The 12,987-nt window shown below is 39.6% G+C and overlaps 1 protein-coding gene across 2 annotated transcripts in view; it reads left to right on the top strand.

Moving 5' to 3' along the window:
- The window catches only part of LOC309578286 (annexin A2), a 60,062-nt gene that overhangs the window by 38,742 nt on the left and 8,333 nt on the right, over positions 1-12,987 (top strand). For both annotated transcript variants that reach the window (XM_082290775.1, XM_082290774.1), the window contains 3 exons: positions 1,535-1,594; positions 5,295-5,394; positions 10,942-11,036. In XM_082290775.1, coding sequence (XP_082146901.1) covers positions 1,535-1,594; positions 5,295-5,394; positions 10,942-11,036 — 255 coding nt within the window. The remainder of the gene's footprint in view (positions 1-1,534; positions 1,595-5,294; positions 5,395-10,941; positions 11,037-12,987) is intronic.

The raw sequence follows: 12,987 nt of genomic DNA, 5'->3' as shown, positions 1-12,987 counted from the left end.
TTCCAAAAGTAAAGATTTCTTTGTTTTTCTCTTTCAGGAGCTAAAATTTAAAAATGAACACCTTTTCTAGAGTTTTAACCAGATCACCATCATTAATAAACTATTTCAAACTTCTTTCTGGTTCTGGTTTCGTTGAGTGGAGAGGAGTTTGGTTTGTCTGGGAAATTGGCCGGGGTGGCTGGTACTGAGGAAGCCCCCATCCTGTCAGCAGAGTGGCTGGTGGAGGATTAAAAACCATCTGAAAACCAGTTGAAAGGACATAGCCACGACTGGCCACACAATAGCTGGGAGTTGTCTAGGAGGGCGTGGAGCCAAGGAACTGGACTGGGGAACTGGTGACAGTGTGGAAATGAAGGGTGTGGCACCCAGCAGAAAACAGGGCAATTTTGGTCTCAGTCTCACTTATCAATTAGTGGAATGTCGCTGGTTTTGAGGTGCTGCTGCCCTTTCCCCTGTCCTGAAGCCAGCTCTTTTCCTGGTTTGGTAATGCTCTCTGCAGCTGAATTGTAGAGGTCCTGGGGAAAAAAGCTTTCATTTTAACAGCAAATGATGTTTGCTGCAGATGCCATCCTGGGTGACAGGATGTGAGTGGCAGCGTCTGTCCTTTCCACAGAGAAATTTGAGAGCAGGGTTTTGGGAATGCATCAAGCCTTTTAAATATTGTCCCTGGCTTACAACCTTTGGAAAAGCTTTCCTTGATTGAGAGACTCTCACTATAACAGTCATACAGCTCTGGCAAACTCCCTGACCAGAAACAAGCGTTTAAAAAAGGTGAAGTATTGTAACACAAGCTTATCACATCAATGTTCATTTCTGCAACATGTATAATCGATCTGAGGGTTGGGGTTTTCCCTATTTTTTTACATATACAAGCAACTTGTTATCCAGGTCCTGACAATGGAGCATTGATATTGATTAACTTGCCACAATGGCTCTTATTTTTGGAGCTACCATTTTAAGATAGTCCTTATTACCTCATCTCTGATAATTGTGTTACTAAGTGGTGTTTGTTCTGGGGAGCTAGAACAAAACCACAAGACCCAGCATTTCAGGGTTATAAATTGAACAGAGTTACTATGGCTTTGTAAAATGTCTGCATGAAAAGAAATAGTTCCACAGCATTTCTTGAGTACTTGAGGAATTGGGCATCTGGTTTAAATGCTACTGCTTGTTGCTGTTCTTTGACTTTGAGCTGGACCAAGCTATATGTTTGTGAATAATTTTCCTGGTACTGAGTTGTCAGTTTAGGCTCTGCTTCTGAGGCAGAGATTCTCCAATTCCTGTTTAAGTATTTAAAATGCATAAGAAATGCTTGTTTAAGGAATTTTTATTGTACAATGGAATGAAGACCTCTTGCTGTTGCATTATTAATGGTGGTGTGACTTGGAAACTCTCAAACCTTTCCTGCTTGGTATTAGCAGATCCATTTGACTGTGTCACTTGAAGTGCTGCAGTGTTTCAAGACTGGTGTAACACACTGATGTAACTGTAAATATATTTAAATCAACTTTGGCTTTTTTTTCTCTCCTTCCAGCATTCTTTCAAGATGTCCACTGTTCATGAAATCTTAAGCAAGCTCACCCTTGAAGGAGATGTAAGTATTGTTATCTAAACAAGAAAAGTTTGTTTTACTTAAATGTCTCATCTCGTTCCTTTTACAGGACTCTGCACCAACAATTGTACTGAGCTGTACAGTTTACAAGATTCCACAGGTCTTGAACTTTTATTGGCTAAAAAACTAATCAGCAGTGATCAGTTTTCATCCACAAACCAGCTGTAAACCATAGGACAGTTACATGATTTAATGAGAGTTCTTCTAACTGGCCAGCAGCACTAGCAGTATCCTCCTGCTGGGCTTTATCAAAGAGATCACAGGGCAAACAATGGCTGGTTTGCATCTATGTCCCTTTCTACCAAAAGAACAAGTGAGTTAAGGATGAGAACAGAAGATGAAAATATGTTCAGTTTTGATTATGCCCTCTGAATTTTTTTTATTTTTTTTTTTTTTTTTTTTTTTTTTTTTTAGTTAAAAATGGAGAACATTATGAGAACAAAAATATTTGGGATCTAATTCCTGTAATGGTTATCACCAAAACCAAACTAGTTCTTGAAAAAACTTATTTTCTCATTTTCTGTTTTGGTTTTGATTGTGTATTTTTCACCACATCTGCAATTGGTTTATAGTTTTATTGAAATACCAGAAAGCCACAGTCTTTGTTTGATTTCTTAAGTTGCAGTTAGATGGTATATTACCAGTGTGGTATCAGCATATCATGCCATGAATTTATGGTTTTGTGATTGTCACTGAAGAGGAAGTGAATCGTATCCTTGCATTATTTCACCACGTTGCTAATGAAATTGCTACACATATAAATCTTAGAGCTGGTAGCTCCAGATCTGAGCTCGCTACAAGCAAATGTTTGGGCAATTTTTGTAACGTGTGGCGAAATTACTTATAGCAGACAATGCTTGTGAAAGAGCTGTTGCAAAGAACTGGCCAGTGCGCTGTAGGTAAGTGGGAAAACTGGCTTTGTAGTGCAAAAGCAGTCAAGTCTTCGTCTTTCATGGTTGTGTGTTTCAATGGAGAATTACTTTTGGAATAATATTTAAGCAATCTGTTCTCAAGGGCAGAAATGTTTCTTTCCTGATGCTTGCAAGTAGTTGCAAAAGTCAGATTTGAATACTGTTCCATGGCAGCATTTCCATCAGGAATCCTGCTGCAGAGTGTAAGAAAGATCAGGCAGCTGGTTTGTGCTGTAAGTTGGAAGCCGGAATTACTGAGTAGCTGGCCTGTGTAGCTCTACAGCATTAGATCAGTTCCTCTAAGCAATGATTCAGCAAATGAGCTGATGTTAAACACAGTACTTGGACCACCCATTTTTCTCTTAAAAATTTTTTAACATTAAGGGTATAAAATGGTTGTGGCTAAGCCCAGTGCTGTCCTGTGCTCTGCATCAGTGGTACAGCAGCTGATTTGAGCGAAGGTGAAGGAGATGATTGCCTCAGCCTTCCTTCCTTCCAGGAGAGGATGGAGTTGAGCTGAGGTTGATCTGTGCTCCCAGTTTCTGCACCTCTCCACAAGAGTGCAGGAAAGATTCTTGGAATACTCAGGTGTAGAGCCTGTGAAAGGGTCCTGGTGTTTTTAAGTTAAATTAAGCCTCTTCAGCTGTTAGTGATATTTGCTTCAGCTGTTGGTGGTATTTGCTTCTCCCTCATGTTTACCAACAGGATTAAATTTGTCAAGCTCAGAGGAAGTAAACCAGTTGGAGGACCTCTGAAACACAGTAAATGCATGGGGAAAAGACCAATTTCTCTGCTTTAGTTTGGCCCAGATGGGTGGTGAACTTGCCCATCAGCTGGACTTTTACTGCCACACTGTAAAGAGTTTTATCCTGAACAAAATGGAAAGTCAGTTAGAAAGCTCTCTTGTCTGAAAACATACAGTCCTACTACTAGGTACACCTACTAGTGTACCAGAGTAATTGAATAGCTTGGAATTTAAATGGCTGTTTTTCATAGGCAAGCACCCTGATAAGACCTGTCAGGTGTCAGGGAAGCTGAGTCTGACTTGATACACGCCTTGGGTGGACGGACAGAGGAAAAATGGCCACCAAATTGCAAATATGCTCTGTATTTTGTTAGTGTATGGTATCATCTTTACAGTAAAACACTCCATCCAAATTACTCAGAAAATACTTAGAGGTGGGTAGAAGGAGAGGTATCCAACTCTGCTAAGGTCACCAGGTGACTTGCTTCAGATTATCCAGAGTGCTGGTTAATGAGTAGTGTCCCAGGATGATGGATGCCTGGTTTAGGAATCTTTCAGGCACACAGATTTCTGTAAGGCTGCTTTGCATGTCTCCATTTAATGTTTCGATTGCCAACTCGATCCGCTAAAAGGACAGGCTGTGTTTTGTGGTGTGGCTCTGGGCCAAACTGGGGCCACTTTGCTGGACTGAGCTGATGATAAGAGACAAAAGAAAATTATTCAGTTTATTGGTGCTTTTCTGACTTCCCATCTCCACAGCATAAAACAGAATGTTTCCAGAAGGCACAGGGGTAGCTGCCAGAGGAATCTGTACAGAACAGCGTGACCTCTACAGGGATAGAGTCAAGATTAGTCAGAAAGCATGGAACTTTTTAGTTAAAAGTTGTCCTCTTAAAAATTTGCATGTAAAAGTATTTTCCAGGGATATTAGGATAGCTTAGTCCTGTTCATGAACCCAGCTTTCTTTTGGAGTTAGAGATGGGAACAAAAGTTTCTGGAGATCTTTTCCAAGAAGGCTTAGTTGTTCATTCACTTAGGAAATGGCTGTGGCAATTTCAGGTGCTTGTAGTTCTACCTCTCTGCCAGAGGTTTAGGTTTCTAAATTGAACTCAGCAGAGTGGGATTTGTAAATATTGCCCACCTACTTGTACAAAAATCTGTGGTTTAGTTTAACCTTTCCCTGGGAGGTGATAACAAGCTGTTAGCTTAAACTGGAGCAGCTGGGTTGATTCTCTGTTCTGGTCACTCACTGTTTCCAGCTATAATCCTCAAGAGAGGGTCGTAATAAACAGCTGATAAAATCTGGTAAATTGGAAAATGGTGCATCTGTTTACTAAGTGAATTTATGTGCAAGTCCTCTTACTCTCAGCAGAGGTAATTTGAAATGTCATTTGGTTTTGCAAGCCTCATGCTGCTTAAAGCAAGGATCTGCAGGCCAAGAGTTTCAAAAGATTATGAGTAACTTCTGCTTTCTAGAACTATAGGCTTAAATGGATTTTTTGTGTTATCTTTAAAATCCATGAGATTTGTGCACAAAGCTTTTTCTAACTTTATCATTGTTAATCTTCAATTTCCTCCTTTTTTTTTTTTTTTTTTTTTTTTATCTGTAGCCTATAATCAAAAGTAAAATACTGGCTTCACATCGAAAACACTGTAGACTTTAACTTTCTTGGAATTAGTTTCCTGCAGTCATTTTCCTTCAGAGCTAGTCAGAAAACTCCAGATTTTAGAATACTGAAGTTTAGTGAGTAAACTTGGAAGGTGTTAGGTTCTTGCTGCAATAAATATATCTATTTGTATATATTCTGTGTTGTAATAAGCATGGCCGTGAATGGATTTCTGGACAATAAATGAGGAGAACAGAGTTCAGTGGCTCTTTGTAGAATTCCATTTTCACAGATACCTGATGGTAGTTCTTGCATTTAAACATTGGGCTAAATACCAGGCAACCGAGAGTCATGTGTTTGATTAACTGCAGCAATTACACAATTTAACTCTGAAGTTCTTTTTGTTCTTTTCCTTCCAGCATTCTCTCCCTCCAAGTGCATATGCCACCGTGAAGGCCTACTCAAACTTTGATGCTGACCGGGATGCTGCGGCCCTCGAAACAGCCATCAAGACCAAAGGTGAGCAACAGGGGCTTCCATTCTATTGTAAAATAGAAGGCTGGCTTGCAAAAAACGAAACAGAACTGTGTCTCAAGACCGACATTTTGATATTCTTACTCAAGGATACTTACTTTAGGTGGTGTTGGATTTCTCAGACAGCACTGATGAGATCTTGACCATTAGATTTAAGTGCATGCTTTGAATGTGCTTTTAAGTTTGTAGCCACGAGTCGAGATTATCACTAAAGTGTCCACTTTTTCTCTCAACTCATCAATACTTCAAATTCTACTTCTTTTCTGCCACTTGAGAATGAAGTGTCAGCTCCTTTGGCAATGATTTAGGACTGGGCTCTGAATCATGGATTTCTACTGGACAGTTGGATTGGACATTTCTTCTTCCTTTCAGCTCTCCAGAGAGCTGCGTAGGGGTGGTTTGAACATTTTTCTCCTGCATTTTGAACTAAATGCTCATGTATCTTGTATTAATTTGGGGTCAAAGAAGGTCCTAGAAACTAGAAATGAATTTGCAGTATTTTAGGGGCAGGGCAATGTGAGAGCTTCTCTGAGCCAGGCTCTTGGATAGGGTTCCCTCTGGTATATTGAAACCATCAGGAGAGCAGGGAGTGTGAACTACAGCTCTGAAGTAATGCCTTGGTGGTACTCCTGGGGCTGTGATCCTGTCCTAGTCCTGGGACAGGGAGTGCCACACTTTCCACACTTGCTTAGGCCAGAGGAGCAACAGCTGAGCATAGCTGGAACTGGCAAGTCTTTTGCCTTCATGTCAGGAGAGGGAGAAATTGAAAAGCCAAACAATTTCTCATCAGAAAGAAATGCTAAGTCTTCCATCAGTGCCAGCAAAGCACATGTTTGACTTGCTATAAAATGTAAAATATTTCCCCTCCCTAACAAGCGTGCAGCTTCCTTTCACAAGATTTCTTAATTTAACTGCAGACATTCCTTATTAAAGTGGGTTCAGTTCTAATTTTGAATCATTTATGGTTTGGATTTAAAAAAAAAAAATTCTGGTGAGAGAGGTGTATATATATCATCAGGTTTGGCAGCAGATGCTTTGTGTATGTGTAGAGTTTTATCTAGACTTCAGAATTTTTTGCAGCTCTGATTATAGGGCAAATCTAAACATGTCAAATACACCATCAGATTCTCAGGATGGGTACAAATGTACACATTTGAACTCTCAAGCTGCTAATTATTGCAAATGAAAATTGCAATATCCTAGGCATTACGAAAACTTTTCCAGTCAGGAAAGTCAAGCTCTTGTTGTCTTTCCACTTTCTCCCAGCAAAGATAAGCAGTGTAGTTAAGATACATGGGAACATTTCATTAGAGAAATGATTTTCAACTCTCTGAGTGAATAATAGGGAACTTACTCATGGACCTATTCATAGGATTGAGCTTCTCTCTGCTTATTAGTTTGTTATCTAGGACTTATTTTGGGAAGGTGGCTTTAAAGGGGAAATCTCTTTATTGCTTTGATACTGGACCTTCCACCCTAAAGAACCCCACAAAAGAAGTATTGTGGAAAATTAAGTAGAGTGTTACGACCCTTCTTCCAGATATTGTTTCCTTGCACTTAGAATGTTTTCTAACAGGATATTTTCATCTGCTAATTCAGAAAATTTGCTAAAATCTGAGCTCTCTCAAGTATATGTGGGGTTTTTCCTCAGATGAAAATTCTGACTCATTCAGACAAGAATCAATTCTTTTAAAGAACAGTGACGTAAAGAGCTACCTGCAAGTTTTAAAACAATTTTGGGAAATATCTAAGTAATTTTTGAACTAAAAATATAACACTCTTAATGAACAAACTGTCTATATCCACAGCAGCTACCATTTTCCTAGGAAGTATTACCATTTCTCTAGCAATTAGTTTGCATTGTATGTGAAAAGTAGAAATAAACAATGTAAGTTATCACAGAATGGTGAAGAGGAATATGACTTGTTCATTTTAAGACAGTGAGAGAGATAAGCTATAAATATACATGCAAACTGGTTTGTGGTTGAAAATTTTAAAAAACCTCAGGCATGTAGGAATCATTTGGGGGGCTTTACTCTCTACAGGATAAAGGAGTCCTGGTATCTGAACCCCTGGGCTTTCTTTGTGCAAAAATCAAGGTCTGTACACGCTATCACGGGCCTGCATTTCACACTCACCAGAACAGTATTTCCAATATATTGGAAACTATAGCAGTGCTATGGAAATGATATCTCATGGAATCTTATCTCTGGCTATACCTTATATAAACAGTGCCTGAAGCCTGGTGTTTGCCATCAGGGCAGGCCAGTCTGGGAGAGTTACCATATAAATTATTATCCAGCTGTATCTCAGTAATGGAAACTCCTGGAATCAGACTTACGAATCTCCATTTTAGTGACTGGGTATAAAATGGCTAAAACTTATTTTACTGCCTAAACAGCAGCAGTATATCTGGTTTAGGGAAAAGATCTAGGGCAGTGTGTCTGACTGTTCTGCTTTATGTAATATCTAAATATTTCAGCATTCATGCACACTCTTCAGACTAATTCCTGAGAGGTTGCTAAGCCATCTGTTCATCTGTGGGGACCTCTGGAAAATACTGTGATGTGTTTGTTTGGGCATAGATCTAACTGCAAAAACTACACTGCACAAATACATTGTCCAGTCCTTTTCAGGGCTTTGAGTGGAGCTGAATTAGATGCAGGGGATTTATATGTATCCACCAGCCTAGGAAGGGAAATGTTCAAAAATGACTCCAGATCATATAAAAGCAGTTTGTAGTTAGCAATTGTCAACCTAGAGGTTGCGTAATGCAAATAACTTGTTACAGTTCTGGCTTGTTCCTTTTGGTATAAATGCCATGGCTATGTTTCATTTTTATGCTGTTTAGCGTTTCTGCAGCAAATTCACCCAGTGCCTTGGCATGTCCTTTGTAAATGTTGGCTTTTTGCTGCATATAAGAAGCTGTTTAATTTCTTTATAATGCTCTATTGTGCCCTGTGTATAGATGAGCTGACGTACACGAACCTAAACAGAAGAAACTATCTAGAGGGGCACTAACAGAGCTTATGTTAGATTTCCTTTTCTTTTTTTTTGTAGCAAAGATGACTGCTGAAGTGTCCCTTTTCTGTTTTAGAGTTATTTCCTAGCGTTGAGACTTTGTGTGTCTGAAGTACTTGTTAAATAATTTTTTCAGGCTAGGTTGTGAATAGTTGTTACCTGCAACCTTTTATTGAGGTCTCATGGGATACTATTTTATTCCATGGCTGGCAGAATTCAGGCACAGGTTTGTTGTAGGAAAGGGCTTAGAACATAGACCTGTAATAAATTTATTATATCCAGAAACTGGTAAAACTATGATGATATGTAAACCAGTCAATTCAATCTTACAGAAGGGTCTCCTTTTTATGTAGTATATACAACATGCCTGTACCTTTTGACAGGGCTTTTAAGATTATGAAATAGAAGTTTTTAGAGGATGTCTGCTGGCTTGCTGCTGAGAGAGGACAGTGCCTGAACTCCACCAAATTGCATCACTCATATTCCAAATATTAAAACTATCACTAAAGAAATATCTCATTGCAACACAGTTTGAGTTTGGTGAACCCTTGCTAAGCAAAATAGCAGAGCTGAAATTATGGTCTTTTTTTATCTAAATTTTTCCCTTTAACCCCATTTGTGTTCGTTTCCTCGTTTTTGCTGATTGAGCTCCAACACTGTGATCTTACTAATGCCACACATTGCCTCTTTCACAAGAAAAGCTGTTATTAAGCAGAATTTTCTTTCTATTCCCTATTGATAGAAATGCAGGGATAAAATCTGCCTAGCCAGAATAAATTTGGAAATAAACTCTTTCATTGCCTTAAAACTTTCAGAGACTTTAGCAAACAGCAAAGTGTTGGAGCTGCTGTCCTGCTCTGCCCCACCTCAGCAGCTGTGAGTCAGCATCCTGTGCATGCAGCGTGATTCCCAAGCGTGAATGAAGTACAAGCACTTACTTTCTACTGCATGCCAGAGCAATGAGTTAACTTCATATTGCCATAGCATATGCATAAGAAACTTGGATGTAGTCAGTCATTTGTGAGCTTCTAATCTATAGCAATTGTGATGCAGCTTGAAAATGTAATTTGCTTTTTTGAATGCCAAGAATGGTTTCAATTCAGAATTTATTAAAAAACTTAAGACGTTGGCTTGTGCTGTGGGCCTGCAACAGCTGAAAGGCTCAATGTCTGTGTGTGGCCATTTCTGGACAGGGAGAATTTGTTTTCTTTTATAATGTGGGAACACTTTAAAATGTGCAGGAGTAGATTATGGCTGAAATGTGCAGTTTTCAACCTAGAGTATGTAACTTAGACACATGATGCTTTCCAGGGCCTTTTGGCATCATTTGCAGGCCAAGCTTGTGTGAATAAGAGCACTGATGTAGGTCGGCCTCAGCACAAGCTAAGGACACGAGGCTACTAAGTGTAGTATTTCATAATGAAAAATGTGGTGAAGAAAGGGGAAGGATTTTTGGATTTGACTTATAATTTTAGATGCTGTAGCTAGGGGCTAAAAGGTCTTTTGCAAGATTCCTACTTTATATTATTCATTTTTATAATATCTGTTGCAGTTCTTTGTTTCAGTTGGGTAATAGGGAAAATAAATGTAGCTGGATTCTGGCAGGGATCTGAGTCCTGCTAGTACCTGCTGAGCCAGTCCTTACTTTCTGGGTTTTTTTATCAAGAAATCATCTTTTATGCTGATGTGTGTGCAAGTGTGAAAAAAGCTATTCATAATACTTCTATTAAACAGAGAGAACTGAGGTGAAGCTCTGGGCTTGTTCTGACCTCTAGGATTAGAGCCACCTGTTTGCTTCAAAAGCTGACAGTTGCATTGAAGTGCATGGATTTGGAATGATTCCCTTAAAACAAAGCTTTTACTGATATGCAGTTCACTTACTTAAAAGATAAGCTGGGAGTCTGAGCACCCACATCCTCTAGGCATGCCAGTTACAGCTCAGCATGGATCTTCCAGTGATTCCAAAAAGAAGTAGCATACTTAATTCTTCCAGTGTCAAAATTCCTTCTGTCTTCTGAGCCTCTGAAACATACTGAATTAAATATACTGGTTTATTTTCCCATTTCTGTGTTTGAAGTGATAGATAGATAAAATGTGTTAAATGGAAAATATAACTGCTTTATTAAGAAGCCTTAATTGAAAACACTAAAATGACAGGAGAGGCTTTAGTAAGTACAAGTTTTAAAGTCTGTGTTCTTGAGAAACTTTTTGCAGAATTCTGGGTGCCTGAACACAAGTGCACAGAGACACAAGTGAAGCACAAGACAGAGTAGCAAAGCTGGTCACAAACTAGACTTTGAGGTGTGTACAAAGATCTGCATCCCGTCAGAAGTCTGGGCTCTAATTGGTGGCACGTTCTCCAGGGCCAGGATAAGATAAACACTTGCTAGTGAGAGCTGCTGAGCTCTGCTCTGGACAGCACATGTGCTGTGTTTGGAGTGCTGGGGAGCATCCTGATACAAGAACAGTAACAAGAAAGCTTCTCTGACTGTCTGTCTTGTGTCTTTGTAGGTGTGGATGAGGTCACCATCATCAACATCCTGACAAACCGCAGCAATGAACAGAGGCAGGACATTGCCTTTGCCTATCAGAGAAGAACCAAAAAGGTAGTAAAATATGAAGAAATAGTAATTATTAAATATTTTTCCTGTGGACAATTAGATTTTTCAGGGTTTATCTTTTCACTGAAACTAAAGATGCATTGCTTTGTCCATGCTGTCACAGTTTAGGACTGGCAGAACTTTGAAATGTGTTGAATATGCACAACTGGGACTGAAAACTGTTTGAGATGGTGCTTTCCTAAGCACCTTCAGAAATCACAGTAGGATCCACAGGATTCCCTGGTGAAATGTGCTAAAAATATTGAGAAGTCACTGGCATGAAGTGCCTCCATTTGAAAGACAAAATGAAAGAGAGATGCTTTATGGGATTGATTTTTTTTTTTTTTTTTTTTTTCTTCCTTTTGGTTGGTTTATTTGTGGGGGGGTTGGATTTCTCTTTGTTAAGACAACTCAGTGTAAGGGAAGTGTTCTGTTTCTGTTCACAGAGCTGGCTTAGCTGAGAAAGGACTGCAGTCAGTTGTGCTATGAGCACTGCAGCTATGGAATAGTGATGTAGTGAGTTGAACTGTAATTAAACACTATCCTGTCAGAAATACCTTAGGTACTGATGTACTGATGGAGAGAAATCTGTAAAATGTGTGCAGAATTCTGCAAAATAAGTCTTGCTGTCTGGGAGGCAAGAGCTCTTCTCTTTTGAAGTTTTGAGAATCGTATTGTATTTGAAGTTTCATGCCCATGAAAAAGAGGAAACTTATAGAGTTCAGATTATGATGAATGTATCTCTTCCAGGTTTGCCAGACCCCAAATGGTAGTCCTCCAGTAGCATCCCAGAATGCTCATCTGAAACCAAATGTAAATGTAGAGTTAAATTTTGGAAGTTCACCAGCTTTTATGCATGACTGATAGAGGCATAAGCAGAGGCATGGCCAGGTTGGATGCGTGCATGTGTGACTACGTCTGCACCCCACCATCCTGCCCCGGGGACACTGGGAGAGTCTGCACATAAAGGGACCCCAGTCATGAAATGTGTCACTTAAAGCTTTGTTAATGTTCTGCATGACCACAGAAATGCACAGTCAAGAAAATCTGCAACTTTTTTCTTCTGTTTCTCTCTCATATTTTTTCTTTGCTGCAACCCAAGAACAAACTGAATTTATCAGAAGTTTAACAAGTGCCAAAGAATAAAACAGTTGTGTAAACAATGGAAATGTGCAGTAGAAACCACTCAGAGAGATAAACGTGTGAGGAGGCAAGAGAGGAGGAAGTGGGATATGAAAAGACATGTAGGTATATCTTTTAGGGATAGTGTCTCATGATTTTCTTTGCCAGCAGTTGTGCAGATTTTGTTGGCAATGTGTTGTGCTGTACTAGGCTGCTTGCTTTGTGTGTTGCAAGATCTATCAATAGATCATAAATTTTGAATGTCACATAGTCTGGCTCTCTTTCCATTCCTTTGGGATGAGCGGTATCTGATGAAAACTCTCAGTTTAGGTTGGAAGGGAACTTAGATGCCCAAGATGTACACTTTCCTCTAGATCAGGTTGCTCAAAGCCCCATCCAGCCTGGCCTTTTAAACACTTCCAGGGATAAGGCAGCCACAACTTCTCTGGGCAACTTCTTCCCTAAAATTTATTACAGAGATTCCTGTGGCAGTTCTGAAGAACCCGTTTTCACACAAATAAAGGCTGGAGCATTGTATCCCAAATGGAGTGGTTGTACTAAGATGTTTCTCAGACTAAAGCAGCCAGATGCCCCAAACTCCTTTCCCTCCCTTGGTCAATCCATGCAGTAAGTGCATACAGTATTAGCATAAATTAGTGCTCTGGATTAAGTGGGTGACTCTGGAAATCAACTAAATGCCTTGGCTCATTATCTCTCTGTCACAAACTTCTCTGTGATTCAGCAAAGGTCACTTTCTCTACCCCCTTTTCCCCTGCCTCTCCAGCTCACTAATTGTTAGTGAGAAACCAGCAACTGAAATGCAGCAATTCCCTTC

Source organism: Coloeus monedula, assembly GCF_965178545.1.
Source record: "Coloeus monedula genome assembly, chromosome: 14".
Lineage (NCBI taxonomy): Eukaryota > Metazoa > Chordata > Aves > Passeriformes > Corvidae > Coloeus > Coloeus monedula.
Note: the sequence above shows the minus strand (reverse complement) of the source record. Positions and strands in the feature narration are given on the sequence as shown.